Source organism: Punctularia strigosozonata (assembly GCF_000264995.1).
Source record: "Punctularia strigosozonata HHB-11173 SS5 unplaced genomic scaffold PUNSTscaffold_5, whole genome shotgun sequence".
NCBI classification, from domain to species: domain Eukaryota; kingdom Fungi; phylum Basidiomycota; class Agaricomycetes; order Corticiales; family Punctulariaceae; genus Punctularia; species Punctularia strigosozonata.
The window spans coordinates 1327681-1352957 of record NW_006767437.1 but is presented as its reverse complement, the minus strand read 5'-3'; the positions used below and the strand labels follow the sequence as shown (position 1 = coordinate 1352957).

Below are 25277 nucleotides of genomic sequence, written 5' to 3'. Positions count from 1 at the left end.
CCGGTGTCCGCGATCGAGACACGCACGTGATGGCGCGTTCCCTCGACAAATCACGACCGAGATTGGAGATGCTTTGCTTCTTCCTCGTCTTCGGTCTATCTGACAGTGTATATATATGCTGACATCTCCTTCCCGAATCAATGCTATCTGGAAGGGCAAGGCGAAAGCTACAGAGGCCGACTTTGATGACCTCAACCCGGTGATCACCTACCGCCACCTGCTCTCTCAAACGCCGGGCGTGTCGCATCCTTTGCGCGTCATCGGTAGGTGGTACAAGACGATTACACCTATCGAAAGCGCCTGACGATGCGTGCAGCGCTTTGTGATTGTAGGTGCTCGCAACAATACACGGGATGAGCGGGGAAACTGACTCGGCTTCTGCGTCCAGCGGACGCGTTCTATGCCGCATGCGAGCAAGTCCGCCTCGGGATCGATCCTGCAAAGCCTTTGGTTGTGCAGCAGTGGGATATGCTGATAGCGGTGAACTATGTGCGTTCAATTTGTGTCCACGATATCACTCCTATCTTGATACAATGCCCCCCCAGCCTGCTCGAAAGTATGGTATCAGCAGAATGGACAAGGTGGGGCTCTATCGCGCACCCTCAGCAGCATTTCGCTCGACTCACACCGGTCTCCCTCCAGGCACGCGACGCGAAGGAGAAGTGTCCTGACCTAATCTGCGTACACGTCGCGACGTACAAGGAAGGCGCGAAGGAGCCCGGATACTGGCCTAATCCCGATACGCGAACCCACAAGGTGCCATAGTACCTCGGTGGTACCACTATAAAGACGACGGATGTGCTGAACGCAACCCTTACAAGGTGTCTCTGGACCATTATCGTCGAGAAAGCATGAAGGTCGCGGCAATGTTCAAGGAGGGGGTGCCGGAGGGGGAAGTCGGTATGTGAGCTTGCTCATATATCCCTTCCACCCATGCTAATCGCGTTTCCTTACGGAAGAAAAGGCATCAATTGACGAGGCATTTATTGACTTCACCCTCCCCGTACGCAATATGATGTTGGATCGATACCCTTATCTTGCTCGTGTTCCGCCAGACGCACCGCATGGCCTCGACAGCCGACTACCACCGCCGCCGCCCATAGACTGGTCAGGAAAGGGAGTGGTAGTGCCCATCAAACCTGTCGACGATGAGAAGACCGACGACGATGACCAAAATAGCGACGAAGATTATGATGACTGCGACGCTGCGACGACATGGCACGACGTCGCCCTATCCCTCGCAGCGGAGCTGATGCAGAAAATCCGAGAGGACATACACACGAAACTGGGATATACAACGTCCGCAGTATGTCGTTCACCGAAATTCAATCGGTCGCCATGGGTTTGACGCGGTTTGACAGGGAATTGCTAGGAATAAGTTCCTGGCAAAGGTTCGTACCTTAATTCCTTCTTGCTGCTGCGAACCGAACGCTGACCCGCGAATATATTTGGCCGGCAACACAGCTCGCAGCGTCTTACCGGAAACCCATGAGTCAAGTAAGATTGCTCTTGGGAAGCGGCAAGGGGATCACCACTCATATGTTCAGACTATACTGCGCAATAGCGCCATTCCCAACTATCTGCGTCCGATGAAGTGAGCGCCAACTGATCATCCATGACATAGGTTTGATGTTTCTCACTGTGCGCGTATAGGTTCCAAAAGGTCTCTGTCGCAGCTGACAAGCTATACCCACCACTGACCATGGATATGGTAGATAAGGAATCTTGGTGGAAAGCTGGGTGAAGCGCTTGCTCAGGAGTTCGATGCGACGACGGTAGGGGACCTGCTCAATGTGTCGTTAGGTGACGACGATGCGACTTGTCTCACCAAGTCAGTGCTGACCTTTGAGCAGATGTCATGCAGCGGAAGTTCGGAGAGGAAAGTCTTTGGGTTTATGAGATTTTACGGTACAACACACGATTGTCCCTTCGGACTGACTGGTCCTGACACGTCCCTTCAGCGGCATCGATCGCTCCGAAGGTATGTCCGGCGATATGACTCGTGACCTTAAATCACCGCGTGCTGCGCAGTAAAGGAGAAGTCGATCGTGAACAAGAGCATGTTGGCGTCAAAGAACCTTGCGACGCCCGTGGCCAAGCCTTCAGAGGGGTGAGCGCGAACATACTCTCTCACACCCCGCCGCGACAACATGTTGATGTGTCTCCGCTAGTCATCACTGGATTCGGGTCCTCGCTGCGGAACTGGCTCTGCGGCTGAACGAGGCTAGAGAGTCGCGCCCGGGCTTGTGGCCCAAGACGCTGGTGCTCCACGTCAGGCAAGGTCAGGCATACTCAACAGGTGGTGCGGCGCCGTATATGGGCGCTCATCTTATGCCACTCCACAGGCTACGCCCAGAGTCGGTCGAAACAGGGGCCATTTCCGTTCACGCGTAATCTCACGATCGACGTGATCGCTGCTGCTGGGGATAAGCTGTGGAAGGAGCTAGTTGGCACCGGGGACTCTCCACGGGTGAAGATCACGGCCGTCCAGCTTGCTTTCACGGGCGTGGAGACGATGGAGGACGGTCAGCGGAATATCGAAGGCTTCTTCGGTGGAGCGTCGCATCAAATACAAGAGCCCAGCAACGTCCAGGCTGAGGATCATCGCAAACGTCGGGCTGATGGTGATCACTTCCCCCCGCCTCACGCGAAACGTCACAACAGCGACAACACAGCCCCGAGTGATCCCAACACTCAAGATACTCTTGATCCTTCCGACACTGGCGACAACTCATGTGCTTTGCAATCATCGTTCACATGCGAACGATGCGGTAAGCGGATCGCGTTGCCTGCAGATCTTTTAGGGCTGGAGGACGAGGATTTGCGAAGAGACGCGTTGGCGGCCTTGAGGATTGAGCACGATGATTTCCACTTTGCTGAGGAGCTTGCGAAACCCAAGATCAAACCCAATCGTGGTGTGGTACCTCCAACATCGAAAGCAAGAGGCAAAAACACTGCAAAGACCAAGTCAAAGATCGCTAAGGAGCAGGAGGGCATCGCGAAGTTCTTTACACGCCAATGACATAATGTATAGCATATTACCATATCAGTGAGCCGACGGTACAATGCGGCAGTGGGTGCAAATCATCAGATTCGCCGACGTTGTTCTTGGTTACCGGGTCAGCTCACTACTGTCTTGACCGCCCCCTTTCCGCCTCAATATCAAACATGATCGTGAAGTTCTCAGGCCAGGCTGGTCTCCTTCCTCTCCCCCGAGGCTGCTCCCGCTACGCTTACGCTCCCTCTAATCTTCGTTCGATTCTCCTCCTGGTTCCTAGACAGCTTTCCCTTCGTTCTTTTTTGGTCTGGGACTGCTCTTCACGACCCCTTTAGTTTCGACTGTCTTGGTGCCGGCTCGACGCTGCGAACTGCTGTTGAACAGTATCAAGACACCTTACTCGTAATTCAACGTGTTTTCCGCCCTTTGCGATGTCACAAGTAACTATGCATGCTTTCACCTCGGGAGAAGTGGCCGCGATCGTGGTGCGTGACAGTAAAACCACTTGCCGACAAAGCATGCGTCTCTAATCGCGAGCTCAACGTGTAGCCCATCTTCATATGCTCCTGCCTATCTATCCTGGCCATATTCTTCCTTGCGACCCGCGTTGCCTGGACTTTGATCACCCCGGAGTCAGATGTCAAGCCCGCCCGTGAACGCATCTTCTTCCGCACGCAGCTTGGGCTGTTCGCAGGCTGCTTGCTCTTGAGCAACCTTATCAGCTGCACCGCTGGGCTGATGGAAGGCGCTTGGGTGATGATGAAGGGAATTCAAGAAGGTGCGCCTATTTCCATCGGCGGGACTCTGTTGATGCCATGCCATTGTATTGAACATCGCCGTGTTTCACAGGCTCGATATGCACCACCCAGGGTAGGCAATCCATTATGCATCATTATGCGAGCGCCGGAACTGAAGAGCTCAACTTTACCCAGCTACCTTGATGGGCGTCGGCGATTTCGGGTCGGCGTACTTCACAGCGCTTGTTGCGGTGCACACCTTCAACTCGTTGGTGCTGCGGTACAAGCAACCAGTGTGGGTCAACATCGCCGCGGTTACTTTTGGTTGGGCTGGTGCCCTTGCCGTGGGTACGTGTATGCGTCGGGATTCTGTCTTCACATGATTGTTCACGATGTTCTCAAAGGCGTGGTCCCCGCTTTTGTCTCGCCTCCCCGGGGTCCTGTGTATGGTTCCATGTCGTATGCGTGCGGCACATCTGCTGCTTATCCCGCCTATCAGTTTTGTTTGCATTTGCTTCCGGTAGGTTATGCTCCTATGACGAAATTATATGTGCAAGGTTCTGAATCCATCACTCAGATTTTCGTCACTGCTCTGATTTCTGCGATTCTGTATTCTCTGATTTTCCTCGTCATTCGCGGAACGATGTCTATCCGCGGCGGTATCAGCTTCTCGTTGGACCCGCATCAGCGCTGGAGCGGTCAAGTACACGGCTTCGACGAGTACCACCGATTTATCAGAGCAATTGCTGCCTCGATGCTTTGGTACCCGCTGGGTGAGTTCTCGTGCATAAAATCTGCGAACGCTGAATCTAAAACTCGTGTCGTTTAAAGCATACCTCATTCTCCTGCTGCCGGTATCCTTTACGTTGCTGCTATTCATTCAAGGCTTCCGTGTATCGTGGGGTGTTATGGTGTTCAGCACTGCTTGCTCCCTCCTCCTTGGTCCGCTACTACTATCAGAAATGGTTGTTCTCGCGCTTATACCCTACTCAGGTCTCGCAAACGTTACCCTCATCTACAACACGCTGCGTGTGCTGAGCCCCGCGTTTACCGGCACCACCCGGGGCTCCTCCGGCCCTCAGACGGATGCCGAGCGCACCTGGGGACCTTCGGAGAAGCAGGAAGACTATCAGCCTCACTTTGCTGCCCCGCCCATGAGTGCGAAAGCGTTCGAGTTCCCGGCCAGCCCGCGATCACCGGCCTCAACCGTCCGTGCGCCCACCGTTCGCAAGCACAGCGGGGGGATTGTGCCCTACGTCTCGCACTCGGCCTCCTCGAGTGACGTGTCCTCGACCCGGAGCCTCTTGCGGCCTACTGGGCACCGCCAGGGCCTTAGCTCGGATAGCGCGAGCATGATCTCGGCCATCTCCCGGCCTATCACCCCGGCCTCTCAACTCAGCATGGAGATCAGCATCCCGGAACCGGCACACCAGTCCTCCCTTTACCCGCACCAGCGCCAACAGTCTGCGGACTCCTTGGGCTCGCTGCCGCCTCCTCCCCGCGCAGGACGTTCGCCCCTGCGCAGGGAACCTTCCGCCTCGCAACTCCCACCCACCAGGATGGTGCTCGGCCCTTCAGGCCAACTTGCCCTCCCCTCAGACGTGTCGTCCGACAACAAGCAAGTCTCGCGCAAGGAATCCCTCGCGTCGATGTTCCTGTCACGATCTTCCGTCCAGGAGCGGTCGAAAGGTTTGGCACGCAACGTTTCCGTGGGCGGGCTAAGCTACGCGTCCGCGGACTCGCCCACGAGCGAGTACGGCTCTTACGGCTCGCCGATACTCGGGAACCTCATGCGCCAGCAGAGCAACGCGACGGCCTTCAACCAACCCCGCGCAGAGCGTGACGGCCCGCAGGCCCTGGGCGCGACGGCCTGGGCGAGCCTGGTCACCAACGCTGCCACGAGCGACGCGCGGGGTATGGGCTCGCCGTACACGCCGACCCGGCTCCGCGGGGACTCGGAGTCGAGGGACGTCCCGGCGTCGCTACGCCCCCGCGCGGCGTCCGCTCGCCCCGTCGTCGACATGAACCGCGTCAACCGCGGCAGCGGCGCCTCCTTCTCGCGCGCGGCGTCCGTGTCGAGCACGCACACGCGCACGTTGTCGGGCCCGCGCGGCTTGCCTGCGGTGCCCGTTCGCGCCACGCATCGGCCGTCCGTGTCCGGAGAATACATCTAAACATGCCAAGTCAGAGCAGTTCGTTTGTCATACATCTTCAAAACCGTCTTCGATAGAGCTATCGCACTTTCACTTCGACCACGACACGCAAATGGCCGTGCTGTATTATTAGTTGGTCGTAATACTTTATGTAGCATATCGGAGTAGCCTAGTCATGCGCAATGCTCACACGGGAGAACTAGTTGACTGGCTGGGCTGGGGATATCAATGTCTCCCATAGGCATTTCTGGCACCTGGGATATCACAACAGTGCATGGCATCGAACCTGTTGTTTTGATTGTCATCACCTCCAAGGTATAAGCCAGAGGGCATCCCCCTTTTGTCGAATCCTGTCTTGTCACCACCCTGATTCCGGAGTATATGATGAAATCGACGAATGCTCGGGAAGCTAATCCTGGACATAAACCGCATTCTTCTGTTAATTGAGTCGAATTTATACCAGTCCGTATTCGTCTGGATAAGTACCCAATATGTGCGGATGAGAATACCACCTGAATCATGATTTTTATGTGCGTCATCAGCTTAAGACCGAGCGATCACCCAAACATCACTGAAGCAAAGTCCTGAGAATCATGTAACGCAGATGAGATGTTTGTGGAGTTGTTAAATCACGGCCGAATCGTCGAATCACTGCGCCGAGTCCAATTGATGTGAGCGCTCCCATGTACGAAGCAACTCAGCATTTCTCACAGCGATTCCGAGTGGCCTGCTCGAATGTGGCAACACGACAGATACAGCGTAGTAGCCTAGGTCGCAGCTGTGCAGGCGTAGGCGAGAATGATAGTAGTGATTGACTGAGACGTCCGACAAGTGAAGACGGGCAGGTGATGTTCTCAAAACCCTCGAAGAGCACGGAAGTTCGAGCGTGATCTAGTATGATGGACACATCGAGGCTGTGGCCAGCCAGAAGTAAACCTCGGTGGGATCGCAGTACCATTCTCGGCATGGTCAGAAATGCCCCATTGGTCGAGGCTGGTGTGTATTCGACGTCCGAAGGCGCTGTGTTGCTATCATGGCGGGCGGTAGCTTTGGTAGACCGTAGCTCTTTGGAGTCAATTGCTACACGACCAAGGGAAAGCGGGTGGAATTAGCACTGACCGAATTCGCCGTTATGTATCCCTCGGGAAAGATGGGGGGAGATGGAGGGAGATAAGGTATAGGATGGGGTATAAGCTATCGAGGGGATCGAAGTAAGCTGTGGCCGAATAAAAGGGTGGGAGACACGTGGGGACCGCCAAGGGTCGATCAATCCGTTCCGAGCTGGGTCTTGCGCTGCCCTCCCGTTCTCCTTTTCTTTCCACCCCGAACCTCCTTTCTACTCTCCCTGTTACCTCTTCTACTCCAAGCACAACATGTCCAGGGTGAGCTCGGATGCCGTTGAGGCTAGGGTGTGCGACTGACGCGCTGCACAGGCTCAGTTCTTGAGGGAGTACAAGCTCGTCGTTGTTGGCGGTGGTGGTCAGTGCCTTGGGTTGCATTTAGGCGTGTAACGCGTCTCTGACATTCTCATGCGCGTAGGCGTCGGCAAGTCCGCGCTCACCATCCAGTTCATCCAGAGCCATTTCGTGGACGAGTACGACCCCACAATTGAAGGTGGCGCAGCTCTCGTACAAGCTTACTATTGAGCCGCTGCTCACGGTTCGACTTTCCGTAGATTCGTATCGCAAGCAGTGCGTTATCGATGACGAGGTTGCGCTCCTCGACGTCCTGGACACGGCTGGCCAGGAGGAGTACGGGTGAGTCGCCCGCGCGCCCTTCATTTCCCATTCCTATTGCACGAAGCCCCAGGATGTCACTCCCCTATGTCCGACCATTGTTTTGTACGTGATGGCTGATGCCAGATGCCAGAGCCATGCGGGAGCAGTACATGAGGACGGGCGAAGGTTTCCTCCTCGTTTACTCGATCACGTCGCGGAACTCGTTCGAGGAAATCAGCACCTTCCACCAACAGATCCTTCGGGTGAAGGACAAGGACTACTTCCCGGTCATCGTCGTCGCGAACAAGTGCGATCTCGAGTACGAGCGCCAGGTCGGCATGAACGGTACGTGTTTCCGTGAAAATTGGCATCCCTGGTTATCCTGCTTTGGCCACATTGTCGTTAACGTTGCGTCATTCCGCGCACTTCTATGCCGATATACGTCCTATCTCCTTGATGAATCCTTACGCGCTTTGGACACGAGGCTGACGTGCTGCACTCCTTTTTACGTTACGTAGAGGGCCGTGACCTCGCGAAGCACTTCGGCTGCAAGTTCATCGAAACCTCTGCCAAGCAGAGGATCAACGTGGATGAGGCATTCTCTAACCTCGTTCGGGAGATCCGGAAATACAACAAGGTTCGTCTACCGCACTTCCAGCTGCAAAGCGGTTCAGCCCCTACGGATCACTCATGTGTATGTGTTTACAGGAAATGCAGCAAACGGGCCGCCCGCCGGCGAACACTGGCAATGCGCCTGGCGGCATGTTCAACCCCGGCGACAAGAACGACGATGCAGGAGCTGGATGCTGCGGTGGATGCGTTGTCGTCTGAACCTTGCCGTTATTCCCCTTCCGCCTTCTTTCACCTATCGTTTTCGCGTTTCCCTCCCACTCCCAGCCCCTAACCCCTTTACGTTCTGACATTCGCTATCGTTCACCCCATGTACATTGTATGTTTCGGATTCTCGTCCCTCTTGTTTACTGCTATATGGGTTCATGGTGCGGAGTTCGACCCTCGGGCGCAGGTCCCAGGGTCCTTAACGGAGTCGGTGGAGGTTGTCACCATAGGATTTATACTAGACAAAGCACAACATGCAACACAGTCATGACCGGAGCCCGTAATCTCACAATGGTCACATAAGACTGGTTGATGGCAATCCAGAGAAGAATGTCAGGCTCGGGGTTGCACAATGCTCGATACGTAGGGCACCATCTACATAAAGATGAGAATGCCCAGGGCCTCCTGACATTCGGACGTCTTATGCTCGCAAGGTTGAGATGGATGAGGAGAGATCGATGCGATTAGCGTCCAGTATCCTATACAAGCAAATGATAACATAGAGAGGTGGTAGGAAGCTTGCCGGCTCTAGTGTCCTGGCATCAAAACATAATTCAGAATTAGAACATCCTCCCGAAGAGCCCTCGCTGCCGCCGTGCCTGCGGTTGAACGTCCGTTCGCAACGTCGACAGGCTGTTCAACTGCTTCATAACCTACACCAAAGGCAAAGCAAATGAGTTACAGTGGGTCAGGGTGTCGCAACGAGTGCACGCACTTCTTCGAGTTTATCCTTACGCTCCTGAAGATCGAGATGTCGCCTAACCACGGGATTCTCCCGTGCAAATTCATCGATCTCTCGTCGATCGAGGTCATAGAGTAACCGCGAGTCGATTTCTCGAGGGAACTGGGCAAGCATTGGTTAGCATGTGCCAGGTCGATCTCTCTAGTATACTCACCTGGTAGAAGAAGTGGTCAAGCAGCTCAACAGTGATGAACATCGCACTCGTGTAAGCGAGCTTGTCAGCGACAACATTAAGGAACGCCTCCGGGCAAAGGACGTCATTCTCAGGGCCGCCTTTGCAGCGCTTCGACTTCAACGCAGCCAGCCGCAACTTCAAGATGTTCAGCCTATCCGTGTAGAGCAACGCATGCCGTCCTAAGGCTTGTTAGGATCGATCAACCCCACACACAGCACCAACAACGCACCATCCAGAATCTGGGCGGGGGGATACCGATACGACTCTTCCGAGATTTGCTCGGGCTCTTGAGCGTCGCTGTCATCCGCACCGGTCAGCCTCTTCAGCTTCCTCTCCCTCTCCCGCTCCTCCAACGTCTTCGCATAGTTCATGACGCCGTTCAGCCGCCTGCTGCCGCCTATCCGCTTGCGGATCTCCTTCAGCTTCTCTTCACAGAGGCTCATCTCCTTCTCGAACAGCTGCGCCGCCTCCTCCCGTCCCAGCTCCCATTCCCTCTCATCAACTTCCACCTCGTACTTGTACGGCTTGATGCAGTTCTCGACCTGATCGGATGTGACCCCTATCCGATCGCGAAGGATGGTGTGCGAAAGCTGGATGAGGCGCTCCGCCGTTCGTGGGTGGTGCGTGAACGGCTCGCCTGTCGCGATCGAGTCGATCAAAGCGCGCAAGCCGTCGGCGACGAGCAGAGTCGAGTCACGCCCGACGCCCGACTTGGTGAGCAACGAGCTTGCCGCCTCGAGCTTGTGTCGCCAGTACGGCTCGACGTCCTCCGGCTGGACCTTCCAGTTCGCACCGATTTCGTTCAGCTCGGGCGTGCGCTTGTCGAGCCAGTACAGCTGCTCGAGCACGTCCATCACCTTGTCCTCCAGCATCGCCTTCAGCTTCGCACGCACGGCCGGGCGTCGGAACTGCTGCGTGTACTCCTTGAAGCGCGCCTTGAGCGCGTCGATCGTCTCCGCCATGTACGACTCGGCGGTGATCCGTCGGTCGTTGTACTGCACTTTGAACTGGTATGTCGCCTCCTCGAGCTCGAGCTGCACCGCGTTGGTGATACTGTGCAGGGAAGACGCCATCGAGGACTCGAGCACCTCCATCAAGCGCCTGCGGAGGGTGTCCGTACCGACCATCGTCGAGGTGGAGCTGCCGAAATAGGCGCGGTTCGAGCCGAAGTAGTCGTCTTCGCCGCGTTGGGCAGCATCGGCCGTGGATTCGCGCTTCCCTTTCTTGCCCGAGGGCTTGCAGACTACGCCAACGTATCCAAGGTGCAGAGGGTAGCGGTTGCCAGCAAGGATCATCGCGCCTTGCTCAGCAGGGACGAGGTCCATTTTCGTCACCACACCGATTGTACGGAGGCCCAATGGGTCGACCTTTCTACTCGCCCGCAACGCCGGAGAGTTGGCGAGGTCGACGTCTGCGGCGCAGACGGCCAGGATGATGTTAGGCTCGCGAATGTACTTCTCGCACAACGACGATATCTTCTCCTTCAGCGTTTCAGGCTGATCCAATGATGCTATCTGTACATAGCCCGGGAGATCAATCAGGGTGAGGTCGGGGACGTAGGGGCTGTATATGCGCAGGTCGATAGGGTCGTCGGAAACAGCTTCAGACGAGGGAACGGCAAGGTTGAGATCCGTTAGAGTTTTCTGAATGTTGTTGAAGTCGGTCATCTTCCGAATTCCAAGGCTGGGGAATTCCCCGTATTCTTCGGGCACCTTGCCGTCTTTGGCAGGGGTATGGACGAGGGTGAGTTCAATGGGACGCCGGGTGACCATATTGTTTCCCCTGTGGATTGTGTGAGTTAATCCGGTACGAACGCAGCGGTCGTGACATTACTTGGGCAGGAATTCATGGCCAACAATTGCCTCCAACACGGAACTCTTCCCCGAGCTCTGACTACCAATAACGACAATACTCGGAAGCTTGAGCGAGTCACTCTGGTCGATGCTCATGAGCATACTGCGAATCTCTATGAGCTTTCGCGTGAGATGCATGAGTTCGTTCTGCTGAGAATTGAGGCCATTCTCCGAAGATTCTGCCTTTGGATCGGAAGGTGAAGACATGGTCGCAGCCACGAGTGCGGCGATGGCAGCAGCATCCTCCGGAGGAGGCTTTGACCCATTTGATCCTCCTCCCCCATTGCCACCTTCCCCTGACTCCCCGTTGCCGGACCCAGACGAGAAGAGGTCCTTCAAGAACTGCGGCGTCTCGAGATGGGGAAGTTCAGGGAGCTTGACGTTTGAAAGACTAGATTTGACGGCATTCAGGCCGTCCGAGGCCGTATCCAGAAGATCGGTAGCGGTCTCTTGCGCCGTCGTCAACCACTCGTCCGTCTTCTTGCGAACCTCTGCCTCTCAGTCAACGACAGTACAGCATACGGTAGCTAGTCACTCACGTTCAAACTTGTAGTTGGCATAGGTTAACCCTCCAGCTCCGACCGTAGCACCAGCTATAGGTACGCGAAACGCGCGCGCGACGAACCGCGGTATTGAGGAATACGAGAGAGCCCGTACGTGAACCTGCCGGAGAGACTGGGCGGCCGGCGATGCATACTGGCTGCGTAGTCGAAGGCCGCCTTGCTGGAGGAAAGGAGAGCGAAACTGTCGATGCATGGATCGCGAAGTCTGTCGCCCTGGTGACTTCAGGCCATAGGTAACCGTCTTGCGCACCGGGTTGAACGCGGACGACATGCGCTTGATCGTTGATGAATACATGGCGACAGCAAATTATCCGACGAGCAGCAGCTTTAGCCAGATGAATTGCTTGCACACCACAGCCGGGTCATGGAGAAATCCAGGGGAGAAAGCAGAACGTGCACGCGTCTCTCCGGCTTGCCGTTTACCCTCACGTCATGACCTCTACGTCGTCCATTCTGGAACCGCCACTCTTGCTATGAATGATAGACCCTCAAAACTCGAAGTCATGAAAGAGTATCGCGTGAACGCCTCGCATCTACATAGTCATAGCGAATGAGCTGAGCCCCAGCCAACCACTAGAAATAACCATCTTTCTTTTCGCATTCATCGCGAGACGAGGCTATCACAACGTCTTTCTCTCTCCCAAGAAAGCGATGAATAAGTATGTAACACAGGCTGTGGTGGGCAGATGAGGAAGTTGCCATCTTGCACGGTGCTCAACACACCCTAACAATTGCTGTCCCATGCTGTCCTGAATCTGGCAAGGGCTATCATGCCTGCTCCAGCTGGCTATCCCAGCTAATATCATGTGGCCATTTGTCTCGAAGTACCCATCCAGGAGCTTGGAGGAGATTGCAAACCAAGATTTCGATTACATCGTGGTGCGTGCTTGAGCTCAGACTAGAATGCAATCGCAGAGTTGACATTGATTACAGGTCGGAGGTTCGTCGTTGCTCCCACAACGGCCATACGCTGGCTAATGGCAAGCAGGTGGCACGGCGGGATGCGTCGTAGCTTCTCGACTGAGTGAAAATCCGGATACCCGAGTTCTGCTCCTGGAGCGCGGACCTGCTATAACCAGTTGGATATCCCGGGTCCCTCTGCTATCTCAAGACTTCCGACGGGCCACGTCTCCGGCATACAAATGGGCATCACAACCGTTGCAGGCTCTAAGCAGCTTGACAAACCGATTGGTCACGGGCAAGGCGCTTGGGGGCACATCGAAGATCAATGCGAACATTTATCATAGGTCAACGCCCGCTGATTATAACGCTTGGTCGACCTCAGGTGTAGAGGGATGGAGATGGTCTGACGTTGAGCCCTTCTTCAACAAGTCCGAGACAACTCTATCGCATACCGACTCCGCGCATCGTGGACATGATGGTCAGTCCCGAATCCCGATAGGTCCCTGCGGATATCCTTCACGAGAATCATATAGGACCGTGGAAGAATAGGGTTCCTGCCATATACTTCAAACATACGACTAAGTGAGCTTTCCTCGTATATTCCCTCTTCGGAGCCTCTTACAAGGGGGACGATAAGAGTCATTAGAGCATGCGCTTCTGTTGGAATTCCCTATTTGTCCGAAAGCAACGATCCGGATTCTCAATCGTTCGGATGTACACGCTTCGACGTCACTCTCGGGGAAGATGGACTCCGTCAGTCGTCGTTCGACGCGTTTCTTCCTGTTGAGGTGTTTCAGCGTCGAGTATCTTGCCGCTATCATCCTAACAACTTGTCCGCCAGGTTGCCGCAAGCCGAAAAGAGAACCTCTTCATATGTCCCGGGGTTGTCGCGACTTCCATCCATCTACGGGAGACGGCTGAAGGGCCTAGGGCCGTTGGCGTACAGATCGAGTACGAAGACGCGGACGCCGATATGGCACCCGTTTCGTTCATCGCGCGAGCGCGGCGCGAAATCGTCGTGACTTCGGGTGCTATTGGAAGCCCGCAATTGCTGATGCTCAGGTACGTGCTTCGACCTCACGCATTTTCCGGCTTATTCATCATACGCTCCGTTTAGCGGGATTGGTCCTGCTGACCACCTGACGAACCTTGGAATACAAGTCCACAAAGACCTTCCAGGGGTAGGAAGGGGGCCGGTGCGTTAGGTGTCTATCTACTGTGCCTTTTCGCTGAGTTACACCGTTCTCAGCAAGACCATTCCGCTGTCGCCGTCGAATACAAGGTACCAAAGTCTGATACCCTCCATGCAGCCGAGAGTTCGCCCATCCTGGTCCTTCGCGAGCTCGTCAAGTTCCTGTTGTTCGGGACTGGTCTCTTCCTCTCCCCAAATCCTCAAGTCTCGATCTTTGCAATGTCTAGGACCCTCGATTTTGATTCTGATCCCCCCGTTCGCGTCGAAGGGCGTGATCTCGACGCCCACAACCCGGAGAATATCTGCGACATCGAGATCATGCCGATTCCTGCCAACGCGCGTGACCCCTTGTTCAAGGATCAACTCGCACCGTCGGAAGCGGGTTTTACGTTCTTGTGCGCCGGCCTTCGCCCCAAATCCAATGGTACTGTGCGTTTGCGCTCCTTGGATCCTCGCACCCGGCCGGTTTGCGACCTGCGAACATTCGCTGAAGGGGAAGACCTTGTCGTCATGCGCAAGGCTGTCAGACTGGCGCTCTTGCTCAGCAGTAAGATGCGCGAACAAGGCTATCCCATGAACGATTTGCACGTTCCGAAGAGCGAGAGCGATGTGGACCTCAACGACTTCATCTTAAAGGACGCACATTCAACGTATCACTACTCCTCCACGTGCCGAATGGCCCCGGAAGACCAGCAAGGAGTGGTAGATGATCAGCTGCGGGTGCACGGCGTCCTCGGGTAAGCGAAAAGTTGCTTTGTTGCCCTTCGCTTCTCTGAACGAATCTCCAGACTTCGCATAGCTGACGCAAGCGTCTTTCCTACAATCCCGGCGACTCATGTGCGTACTGGGAAAGTTACAACGTTCCAACGTGCTGAAACCCTGCTGTCAGCTCCAGGCACCAGTTGTCATGGTCGGCGAGCGGTGCGCGGCGTTCATGGCCGACTAACACGGGGACTGAGTTCGCATTGGGCGCAACGAGTAATAAAACCAACATATATTGTCTACATAACCCACCGAACGCACTCTCAGTGCACTTCATTCGGATTATGCGTTTCCGCTGAGAGCAATGTTCACCTTCCTCTTGTGTGATGCCTCACGTACACTGGCGGCGTTTCAAGAACGAGTGAACAACATAAAACTTCAGGCTAGGCATAACTACTGCACCAGACTCATGAGAGATCGTCCATGGTGTATCGGCCAAGCCGTATGCCGCGCTGCTACACGTCTTGCAGGCCCAAGTTCCTTGCCCGAAATACCAACTGGGACAGTTCCGTATCCATAAGGCCCGCTGTACTTATCGTCGACCCCAGACTTCCGTGAAGGTCGTAAAACAAGCGCGATGTCTGTATGGGCATCCGTATCAATCTGCGCTCATGATCAATGCGTGCCGACGTACGGCAACTATATCGCCGTAACGAATGAGAGCCTCGAGTTCTATGTGGCAGTCGTTAAGCGCGCCCATACACCTATGATCTTCGCACCGCCAATGCCACGCGGAGGAGCTCCAGGGTGGAATCAGTGGGGAGGATACCCGTAGACAGAAGAGTATGCATGCGACAGGACTGTTAAAGATAGTGCTGCCGTCCTTTCAGCGTGACGATGCAGTATGTAAAAGAAGGACACAGGGATAGAGTTGTCGTCGGCAGTTGAAACCTGCTGTGCCAGAATATAGGTCTTGCGTCTTGATCTTATACTTGGACTGGTATAAAGCTGTCCTGAGCATTCAGTTACGACGAGCCTCGGGAACTTGCGAGTGAAACCGACTAACCCTCCGCGGAAAGGCGTTGTAATTTTGTACGTGTAGAGGTTGGTGCCAGTCGTCAGTCCGATTCCCCATCCGAAGTTGTTCTGGTCACTGTTGGCTAGGTATGACGTTGTCCAGAGCAATGCTCTGTTTCCGATTGCGTTGTCAAACTTCGTCAAATCACATTTTTAAATGCGTAGCGGTGCATAACAACAACTGAGATACCAAAAATGTTCTTCCAAGTCAAGCTCACTCCTGGTGTCGTCATCGCACACGGTAACGACTCCGAGTCCAAGGGCCGCCTACTATGCCATCAAGCCACTAAGCTATCTGCATTGACCGGATGAGGGATGCCCGTAAGCGCCTTCCGTTCCTCGGTGCGCGCCTCCTTCGACGCCTCCTGCGGGTTGTTGATCCGCCGGATGACCTCACTGATGACACCCTTACGTCTCTGCTGTCGATGTCGTAGGCGAACAGCAGACCATTGATACAGACACGAAAGTCGTAGACGGGGATCGAGGCCGGTTCCTGTCTAGATGCGCTCTGCGGCATGCGACAGCCTTGTCCTCTGCCTGGTGAGTCTTGATCCGGACGTAGGCAGGCCGCACAATGTCTACATCTCGGGCGTTTGCGAAGGACGGCATCAGTCAACGTTCAGAAGGCTAGGCGTTTGAGCAAACGTCGGCTTGCTTGAGCGGCAGTTCACGCGTGAAGTTGAAATGTCCACGAATAAGAATGCGAGGCTTGACATCCCGCTTACTCGGTTTTATACGGTAATGCAATGGACATGCTTTCTATTGCGCCGATTAGTCGGGAGTAACATAAAAGACGGTGAACGACCATACCACAGTCATCCCCTATGATGCAACAGCAGCAGCCCCACTCGAGGCTCCTTTTAGCCAGTGCCGAGAAGCGAATGGTGGGTCAAGACTGCCAGTGTATGTACTCCCTCGAGCGTACTCCATGAGCGGGCTTCCCAGACAGGATGGCGTGGTGCGGCATCAACGGCACTACGTAGCGCTACGTGGTACCTGTTCAGCGCCAGATCTAGTCAGCGATGACTATAAATGTGCAGTGAAGATGCTTCACCAAATCGCTCTGAGGCCCGTTTCGATTGAAGGGAGACAGTTATACGCGTGTTCGTCAGATCTAGACAATAGCACACGAGCTTGCAGCATCGAGCGAGCGAGACCTTTGTGTGACGGCGAGCCGAATCCAGAGTGAACTTTCTCACGAGCAATCGCTTAGGTTATGCAATGCCTCGCGCAAGTATGTCGTCGACTTCTGGACAGGCAACACAGCGAACTTGAAATCTCATGCGTGAAATATGACACATTAAACTCAAGACCATCGATATCCTTCTCCGATATTGTGCTAGTGTATCGGTTAAGCCACTTGGCGCAACGACATGCCACGCGTGTCCGGCTTGCTTCTCTGGAAAACCAGCTGGGATAGTTCCGTGTCGACACGGCTTGCTGTGTCAGTCGCCCCAAGATTGTTGCGAAGATCGTAGAACAACCGCGAGGTCTGTGCCGTCGAATATGTAGATCAGTTAGGCTCGCGATGGAAGTGCATGACGTACGGCAACTGGATACACACTCATCGCCACACTTTATCTGGGTTAGACAGAGCAGCAACTCGAGGGCCCGGTATAACGTACAAGAGCATACCAACTGGCAGCACCTGACTCGGAGGACTGCCTAGTAGCACAGTATCAGCTGCAATATCCAGATGCGTGTACGGACACTCACCACTCAGTGCCAAGTAGACTGCAAGATTCACGATTTGTCCAGCTAGCGGCCGTAAGTAAATTATGTTCCAGATTCACGCAAGCGACATACCCAATACAACAAAGTAGTACATGCACCCATCTCGGAATACTAGGAAGACGGTAGGCATGAACCGTCTCACGTTCCAAAGGTCGCCCAGTTGCAATGATCCTGCCTGGATGTTCCTATTCGTCTGGACGAACTTGCAGCATATAAGTAGGAAGTATATAGTGGATATGGCCGCATCCATAGTTCTGAGGTATGTTGGTTTATTTGGTTTGGATTGGATGATAAGCTTGTTATAACGTACGCTGCCGCAACTGACATTCTATTAAATGTCTTTGTCGGTGGCCTAGATCCAGCAAAACAGCCCACTAGCGGAAGTCTCATGCTTGATGGTTGTTCTGCCCCGACGATTTGAATGGTCAAAACAGACCATGCGATGTCCACCTATGATGTCACGGATCAGAATGAGAGTCGGCTAGTATCAGTGAGATATTGCAAACCAGTACAGAACCTAGTGGAACACCAATCCGTAAGTATCATTCATTTGTGCGAGAAGCGGGACACATGCATAGATAAATGCTCGTTGTTGGGATCGTTACTGCAAAGCGTATCAGCTGAGCACAATCGCGAAGACTATATTGCCCCATTGCCGTCAACCGCTTACCTTGCCATACCCCCTTGTATATAGCGTTAACGCGTATCAGGAGCAAGGCGGATCCGAGCAAACTGGATAATGCAAATCCACCACTACAATAGCCACTGAATCTCCTGCTGGAGAGTGAGAATATTTGCCTAACTCACACGTATACAAAACTCCGGAAATTGGCGCAGCTAGACAATGGTGCTGTCAGTCGCTTAGGAGTCAGGCATTATTATTTCTTTGTTTCATACAACTGTAACACAGCAGTGAGTACTCGACGATGCGCAGAGGGTAAACCATTCACATGCTGTGACAGATCGCTGCGCGTTCCATCTAGTGCCATGTACGTATCTGTTGTCTGCATTAACATAATTGGCATAAATACGCACATATCGCTATCAGACTACAGATATCGATGTAAGTCGGCCGCTCTCAAACGTTCAGGCACAAAAACCCACATTAGCACGAGAAGGACGTAGTACCGTAGGGTCAGGAAGAGCGCCTTCGTCAGGCTCCACTTTGATCTATGCTGGGCGTCAAGTTTCATTCCGTCTGCGAGGTGTAGACATACTCTCGGATTAGTATGACCTCCATTCGGATTTAAGCACAGAAACGATCACAACTAGAGTAGTTATATACCTCGGAGCTGACGGTGATGAGCATATCGTAAGCCAACCAAGCCAGGCATGCCGCTTGAATGTCTCAGTGACACTGCGGGGTAGCACTGAAGAGGCGCAGACGTGCTCACTAGTGATATAGTTGACTGTCTGCACATCATATGCGATAGCTATGATCAGGGCAGCTTGAGGACTATGGACTAAAGGGGAGGCCATGTACGCACATGGCAGGAAACAAACTCAATGCTTAAGTATGTGTTGAGCACCGCCTTTTCGTGCTGCGAAGTCTTTACATGTGTGTGCATCATCCTGTTACATTCAATTGAAAGGGAGGGGGTGCCAGGGTGGGATCACCGTGGAAACGAATTTTATGAATAGAAGCGTCTTGGTGAGACGGAACTACTCAAAGTGGGTTTATTCCATCTAGCGTGTCGAGGGTTCAGACGAAGAAGTCTGATAACTTATGGTCAGGTGCCACCATGCCGAACGCTGTGTAGGATGATAATCAGACTACCCCACAGGCAGAAGAGCCTACTGTGTGACGAACCTGCTAAAGATAATGTTACTCCTTTGGGCGCCTTGATGAAAGAAGATCGAAGGCAAAAGATTGCTATTGAGTCTTACCGGAACGCAGAGCTATAATTCATGTAAGGCTTCTCTATGCTTAGCAACGTACATAGGTAGGAATTGGGTTGCATCTGTGCGAATAGAAGAGAAAGTGCCCTATGATGGACCGGGACAACGCAATCCCCGGTCTAATATTGTCCTGTGATTCAATACTACATCGTTATTATGACGAGGCTTATTTCAAGAGAACCAACGGCAACGGCGCCGTAATGTTTCTTATGGGATCCAAGAGCTTCAGAGTGACGCGTAAGCGCTCTCCCCCGCCGGAGTTTTGAGGTCCATCCTAGCAGAACATCACGTATACCAGTTCGGTCTTTCGGGGTCGCCACCGCTCCGAGCTCTGGTTAGTATTCCGTTATTATGGTGAAGGGCTAAAGATCGAGAAGGCAGCACCGCCGCACACAGGTATAGTCAGCTGCGCCTAATACAGTTGAGAAGCCCTCGAGCCGAATACAGTGTCGCCCGTTCAACGATACGATATTACGATATGCGCGCCGGATTATTGCCTAGTACGTGGTTGCGCGGACGTGGATGAGGCTGGTATGCAGTCCATTGCGGTGATCGGGACGTGAAGGCGGCGAGGCAGAAATGTTATGGTGCACACTCAATCACGTGCAGCTCACAATTCTCCCGAGGTCGCAGTCACGGTGTCTCCATCTTGTCCCGTCGGTTCTGTGCACGGACAGTAACGCTGTTGAGAACAGAATCAGCCTCAGCAAAATGCGGTTGCAGGCCCTTCAACCCCCTATACCTTCAGAGCTTGTGGATGCGTTAGATGCATGCGAGATACGAACAGATCACGACTTGCTATTTGGTGCTTCAACAGCAGACATCATTCGACGTTCGCCCCCCGGCACGATCTCCTATCAAGCTCTTCAAGCCTTACGCGCGAGTATTCAGAAGTCCGCCAGCGCGGCAGGTGCTCGTGGCTCTGATCTCTTGATCGCCGATCAAGCACGCAGAGCGACTTGCACGTTTCCTTTCACCTTCGGAGTGGAGGTGCTCGATGAACTACTCCGGTCACTAGAGACCGCATGCGTGGTGGAGCTATCTGGAGACAAAGGGACAGGAAAATCTGTGAGAAGGAAACGAGGCTTGCACACCTTTCCATGCTTACCTCGCCACAGCTTGTAGCGTTGCACCTGATTTTACAACTTCTGTGCAGAAATCCCCAGGCGAGCGCATTATGGGTGGACACTACGGGAGATTTCGCAGCTGAGGAAGTTTCGGATATCATAGCCGGATTTGATAGTGAGGTGCGTAGGACCTTATGATCATCCGAGCCAAACTCGAATTGCGGATCGAAGGCGAAAGCGACTGCAGCGCAGCGGCTCCAAGTAACACTGGCATTTGACGTCGAAGCAGCACATGATGTGCTGGATACTCTGCAGCAGTTAATCTCCGTACGTCTCTTCTCCCGGCTTATCGAGTTCAGGCTCGTACCTTCCGGCTTCAGTCGGAGAGAATGCCCGGTGAACACATACGGATTGTCGTCATCGATTCCATCACGCCGCTGCTCGGTCCTGGGCTGAGTGCCGTGTCATCCCAAGGTCAATAAACTCTTACCGGTCTTTGACAAGTAGTGAACCAAGATGACTGCAGGTCACGCGGTGATGATAACGTTCATGCGTCAGCTGCGTTCCTTAGCACGCTCTCTCTCGGCATCTATTCTGGTGAATGCGGTATCTCCAAGCTGCATATTCTGTAGTTCTCTAAACCCGTCTTTGTTGAAGATCGTCAACTCTGCAAGCTCCGCGAGGGCAAACTACGTCATTCCTGCATCTATTCCAAATAATAAGAAGCCGGCTTTGGGTCCATCATTCACGTTTACAACAGATACTTCGGTTTGGCTGACGAAACGGGACGGAGCCGACGGGCAAGACGCCGGTTTGTTCACCATAGAGATACTGCGATCAAGAACCTCAGTCAGTTTCTTGCTCTCCAATACTCGGCTGGGAGGCTCATCAGACTAGCGTTCGAGGATTTGGAGCGCCTTTCGGGTGGTGCAAGGCAGGGTAGTGCCGTCAGAATCCGCATGATCGGTGAGAGGGAACAGGAGGGGAACGGGAAGGAAACTGAGGGAACGTGGAGGGACAATGCCAGCCCAGCGGCCCGTTCCAAAGAACGCGCATCGCCTCATTACGGGATCCCGCATTGACAGCTACATTGGGCTTTGCATGGCTTTGCGTATGACGGCAACTACACATGTGCCGCCGCCGTGGTCGACCGGCTCCGTTGTCCGGTCGTACCTTGCATTCATGACGCGGCAAGTTGAGACGATCTTGGTGCGATATCATCATGGTAGTCACAAGCAATGTGGAGGAAAGCGTCGCGAGGCACTCTGAGGCGCGCGTCGTTATCCAGCGTTTACACCTTCAAGGCGTCAAGGCAGCGGGGGGCGGCGGAAGCAGAACAAGCAAGACCCGACACGGTTTCGATCCGGATATCCGAGCGATGGCTCCACAAAGACTCGGGAGTACAATGCGCGCACAGCGCTGGTGATGAGGCCCAATTAGTACTCGGCGCATTGTTTGTAGGGACTGCCTGCCTAATAGGGCGATGAACGAGCGTTTGTGCCGTTGCCGACTACTGGCGGAGAGCTTTCTGACTCCGCGACGCGGATCGAAGTTCAAGACATGAAGCTTGTCAAAGGACGACGCCTCGTTGTGGCCTGATGGTTAACATGGCCAAAGGCACCAATCCCACCCTCAATAAGTGATTTTCGCTCAACATACACCTTCACTGAGAGAGAGGTACTTAAGGACAATGGGATCGTCGTCTTGCTACTCCAAGCTCTTTCGGAAGCCCTTCCCATCCGCCTCAGCACTTGTTCAATGCCCTCTTTCAGAAACGTCTCCGGGCGCGCTAGCCGCGACCGCGCTCCTTCTGGCTCTGGTAGGAATCAACTCGGTGGGTGCAACTTTCTTTCGCCAAACACATTTGTTTGTATATGGACCCACAACGCTCAGTCTATCGGGGCTTCTGCTCGGTCGACATTGTGGCAATTTCCGTTGCACGATAACTTAACATCGCAAGTACACGACGCTGATACACTGGATAATATAGGTGGCACCTCTCACTTGGGCAGTGCTCTGCATCATAACCCACCGGAGACGCTCTCGTCTCCCGCGTCGTCGTCCTATTCGCTATCCAATGATGCTGCCGGGTCCGTAGCCCGGTTCGTACCTAGCGAGGCCCACGCGGCAAAGCGCGAGCCCGGTCACATTCCCCGTCCCGTTAACGCCTTCATACTCTTCCGCTCCCATCTGAATGCCACCGAGTTCGCCGGTAGCAACAACCGCGAGCTTAGCAAGGTCGCGGGCGAGCGTTGGAGGGCCATGTCGGACGAGGAGAAGAGGAAGTTCGTGCTGGGTGCGGAAGTCGAGAAGGCGAAGCATGCAGAGATGTACCCCGGCTACAAGTACACGCCTGGTTCGTCGCCTCGCAAGGGAAAGCCCACGCCAAGGAGCCCCGGGAAGTCGCCCAAGAAGTCGCCCAGGAGCCACAGGGGCGTCGGTGGCTATGACACATGGTCGGAGTCGTCCAGTTCGTCTCGCGCGGAGAGCCCGAGGCGCGCGGTATTGTATCCATATAGAAGCCCTACCCCCGCCGCTTCTTCAAACTCGTCGTGCAGCTCTACGCCCGCTTCGTTGGGGTCTGTTCGGTCGCTACCGGGGAGCGACGCCTCAGACTTCGTGGAGGACGACGAGGAAGAGGATGTAGTGCATATCACAGAGCGCATGCCGCAGCTGTCCGTGGGCGACCCGTTGACGACGGTGCGTTGGATCCTGCTTCGTTTATCAGCGACTTCTCATCGGCTTTTCTAGGGTAAAAGACGCGAAATGCCGGAGATCACTCTGGGTGCGCTCAACGCGCTCTCCCGCGAAGGGTCTTTGGAACCCTACAACATCCAGTCCAATGGCGAGTATCGTTTGAACGAGCTGCCACCTCTGTCATCCTACTTTCCCGATCACTTGGGGAACCCCTCGGACTTCGCGTGGCCGGACGAGGACGAATACGGGTCACAGTGGTTGGGCCCGGCCTTCGAGTCCGACGAGGCCAGCGGAAGCATGCACGGACGTTTGACGACGCAGGACAGAGACGAGTCGGCGGGCATGTTTGAGCAATGGATCAAATACAACTAATGGGAAATTTGCAGCGCATTTTCTTCAATATCTATGACAATTATTTCTTCACTGTATAACACTCACCAGTATGCCTAGCGTTTATATTCCTAATAGCCTGTTGTATGTACCAGTTCATGGCGGTGTAACAGGCTCCTACCCATCCGCTCTCCAGCTATTTGCGCTCCAAACAGAGAGCGCCCGCGAGGCTGAATCCGAGTTGAATGGGATTTTGGGAAGATAGGGGAAGATACTGGATTAGGGAGATGGCGGTGCAAATAGAATAGTCCGAGGTATATCCGAATAGTGGGGGAGCGCGACGCTGGAGAGCGGCTGGCACAAAATGTAATTTGCAATTGCTGCCGGAGCTCGGCTCTGACACATATTCTCCCAGGGTAACTGAAGACCCAGCTTGGGGTCAACAACCGCGCGCGGGTAGCACAGCCACGTTACCAGTAAAGTCTGGATCCGGCTCATACTGCTGCAATCCCCTAGTAATCCCTGATAGAGGGTACACGATCCTGTCATCTACATAATAATGTTAGTTATTAGGCTCTTAAAGACCTAACTTAAGCCGGAGAGGGCGCCCTTGATTTCAGTGGTCGGAAACAATTGCTATGCATTGTCGAAAAAAGTGTGCGTCTCTGGATTGAACCCCGTCCTTACGAAAAAGGAAAGTCGCGAAATGCGACACGTTACCACTTCGTCAAATGCGCGCGTTGTCGGCGCGACTCCTTGTCATATATGACTTGCTGCAACGGTGGTCCGCTAAGCTCATGAGTTCATTTCACCATTCAACAATCCAAAGGGGTTGCATCAGTCCACGGAGTATGCCTTAGCACTCCTACACTCATCAACAAGAAAGGAATATGCTCGTTGTTGAGCGGATCTCACCTGGGGCTGTGCTACCCCCGCGCGGTTGTTGACCCCAAGCTGGGTCTTCAGTTACCCTGGGAGAATATGTGTCAGAGCCGAGCTCCGGCAGCAATTGCAAATTACATTTTGTGCCAGCCGCTCTCCAGCGTCGCGCTCCCCCACTATTCGGATATACCTCGCATCAACTCTACACTGCCACTCCCCCCTTTTGGATCATCCCCTAATGTTCTCAATTTCCTAATTTGGCATCCTCCTCCACCAAGAAACACGGATTCAGCCTTGCGGGCGCTCTCTGTTTGGAGCGCAAATAGCTGAAGAGTGGATGGGTCGGAGCCTGGCGGTGTAATACGAAGTGCCGACTGAAAGGCCCATAAACTTCCGGGTTGATGACGGGGGGGAACGGCAAGCGGGAGAAGGGATGACTTGCCTTTTCGGGACTGCACTCGTCTTTGCCGGCAGCCCTCGTCCTCGCCCGGCGAGACGGCAAACCACGGCGTTTGCACTGTCCATTCAACTTCTAGTCGTCTTCCTCCGACTGCATCCACTCCAAACCGTACCCAGATATGATCGGAAGACTCGTACACTACGGCGTCGACGCCGTTTTACTATCCACCGTGCTGGCAGGCGTACGGCGGTCGAGCGGTTTCTCGTACGTCTTTGGCATCATATGGAGATTATTCGACGTTTCACAGGGTATGCACAGACCCTCTACCGATGCTCTCAGCGACCCTACGTTCAAGTCGCTCGCCGACAAGTACCTCGGAGTTGGCGAGACGATATTCGATGTGATTCAAGCCACGGCCGTGAACAGCACGTTCTTCAAGAAGAGCAGCTGATCGACCTGTCCGAGTTGGGGTCTTGCTATAGACTGAGCGGGAGGGTGCATAATGCCGGTCACGATCATTATTTATCTGCTGTCGTGTGCGTGTATATGGAACCATTCAGCATAATCTCATCGCGCTACTCTTGCATATCAAGCCTTCCAACGTGCGCCCTCGAAGCC

General features: G+C 54.1%; 8 protein-coding genes across 8 annotated transcripts; 7 read left to right on the top strand and 1 right to left on the bottom strand.

The window, feature by feature from the left end:
- Positions 1-115: 115 nt before the first annotated feature.
- Positions 116-3022, top strand: PUNSTDRAFT_66822 (DNA/RNA polymerase; the record flags this gene model as incomplete). Its single annotated transcript, XM_007383038.1, has 18 exons — positions 116-263; positions 317-328; positions 389-489; positions 546-581; positions 643-756; positions 822-900; positions 960-1306; positions 1362-1391; positions 1465-1497; positions 1548-1594; positions 1654-1669; positions 1716-1803; positions 1851-1923; positions 1962-1981; positions 2032-2110; positions 2172-2281; positions 2346-2559; positions 2665-3022. 18 exons carry the CDS (start codon positions 116-118, stop codon positions 3020-3022), a joined length of 1905 nt encoding a protein of 634 aa, XP_007383100.1.
- A 198-nt stretch (positions 3023-3220) lies between these two features.
- On the top strand, positions 3221-6085 carry PUNSTDRAFT_86319 (uncharacterized protein). Its single transcript, XM_007383037.1, has 8 exons — positions 3221-3483; positions 3548-3776; positions 3848-3868; positions 3931-4083; positions 4140-4255; positions 4313-4508; positions 4567-4677; positions 4729-6085. Exons 1-8 carry the CDS (start codon positions 3430-3432, stop codon positions 5907-5909), a joined length of 2061 nt encoding a protein of 686 aa, XP_007383099.1. The 5' UTR covers positions 3221-3429; the 3' UTR covers positions 5910-6085.
- Positions 6086-7175: 1090 nt separating this feature from the next.
- Positions 7176-8754, top strand: PUNSTDRAFT_101767 (ras-like protein). The gene is made up of 7 exons (XM_007383036.1): positions 7176-7270; positions 7322-7367; positions 7428-7502; positions 7564-7645; positions 7758-7951; positions 8125-8243; positions 8315-8754. The coding sequence occupies exons 1-7, from the start codon at positions 7262-7264 to the stop codon at positions 8435-8437; spliced, it is 648 nt and encodes a 215-aa protein (XP_007383098.1). The 5' UTR covers positions 7176-7261; the 3' UTR covers positions 8438-8754.
- Positions 8755-9003: 249 nt separating this feature from the next.
- PUNSTDRAFT_67078 (uncharacterized protein) lies at positions 9004-11969 on the bottom strand (the record flags this gene model as incomplete). The annotated part of the gene is made up of 6 exons (XM_007383035.1): positions 9004-9096; positions 9159-9287; positions 9340-9539; positions 9590-11142; positions 11194-11704; positions 11753-11969. The coding sequence occupies 6 exons, from the start codon at positions 11967-11969 to the stop codon at positions 9004-9006; spliced, it is 2703 nt and encodes a 900-aa protein (XP_007383097.1).
- Positions 11970-12577: 608 nt separating this feature from the next.
- Positions 12578-14817, top strand: PUNSTDRAFT_101760 (GMC oxidoreductase; the record flags this gene model as incomplete). Its single annotated transcript, XM_007383034.1, has 8 exons — positions 12578-12659; positions 12762-13161; positions 13263-13467; positions 13521-13741; positions 13797-13875; positions 13929-14608; positions 14660-14708; positions 14761-14817. The coding sequence occupies 8 exons, from the start codon at positions 12581-12583 to the stop codon at positions 14815-14817; spliced, it is 1770 nt and encodes a 589-aa protein (XP_007383096.1).
- A 5177-nt stretch (positions 14818-19994) lies between these two features.
- PUNSTDRAFT_101755 (P-loop containing nucleoside triphosphate hydrolase protein) lies at positions 19995-21508 on the top strand (the record flags this gene model as incomplete). Its single annotated transcript, XM_007383033.1, has 7 exons — positions 19995-20351; positions 20402-20530; positions 20582-20677; positions 20731-20824; positions 20877-20947; positions 21008-21199; positions 21248-21508. The coding sequence occupies 7 exons, from the start codon at positions 19995-19997 to the stop codon at positions 21311-21313; spliced, it is 1005 nt and encodes a 334-aa protein (XP_007383095.1). The 3' UTR covers positions 21314-21508.
- Positions 21509-22483: 975 nt separating this feature from the next.
- Positions 22484-22705, top strand: PUNSTDRAFT_35302 (sox transcription factor 8; the record flags this gene model as incomplete). Its single annotated transcript, XM_007383032.1, has 1 exon — positions 22484-22705. A coding segment is annotated over one exon (222 nt), but the record flags the coding sequence as incomplete, so codon positions are not given.
- A 2027-nt stretch (positions 22706-24732) lies between these two features.
- Positions 24733-25253, top strand: PUNSTDRAFT_86303 (DUF1748-domain-containing protein). The gene is made up of 2 exons (XM_007383031.1): positions 24733-24923; positions 24978-25253. Exons 1-2 carry the CDS (start codon positions 24838-24840, stop codon positions 25108-25110), a joined length of 219 nt encoding a protein of 72 aa, XP_007383093.1. The 5' UTR covers positions 24733-24837; the 3' UTR covers positions 25111-25253.
- The last annotated feature ends 24 nt before the right edge of the window (positions 25254-25277 follow it).

Excerpts from the sequence above, each read along its gene's own strand:
- PUNSTDRAFT_86319 (XM_007383037.1), top strand. The coding sequence starts at position 3,430 with ATGTCACAAGTAACTATGCATGCTTTCACCTCGGGAGAAGTGGCCGCG. Across the intron at positions 3,484-3,547 it reads GAGAAGTGGCCGCGATCGTG|CCCATCTTCATATGCTCCTG; the intron begins GTGCGTGACAGT and ends CTCAACGTGTAG. Across the intron at positions 4,678-4,728 it reads TGCTTGCTCCCTCCTCCTTG|GTCTCGCAAACGTTACCCTC; the intron begins GTCCGCTACTAC and ends TACCCTACTCAG.
- PUNSTDRAFT_86303 (XM_007383031.1), top strand. The coding sequence starts at position 24,838 with ATGATCGGAAGACTCGTACACTACGGCGTCGACGCCGTTTTACTATCC. Across the intron at positions 24,924-24,977 it reads CGGCGGTCGAGCGGTTTCTC|ACCCTCTACCGATGCTCTCA; the intron begins GTACGTCTTTGG and ends GGGTATGCACAG.
- PUNSTDRAFT_101767 (XM_007383036.1), top strand. Across the intron at positions 7,368-7,427 it reads CGTCGTTGTTGGCGGTGGTG|GCGTCGGCAAGTCCGCGCTC; the intron begins GTCAGTGCCTTG and ends TCATGCGCGTAG. Across the intron at positions 7,646-7,757 it reads GCTGGCCAGGAGGAGTACGG|AGCCATGCGGGAGCAGTACA; the intron begins GTGAGTCGCCCG and ends GCCAGATGCCAG.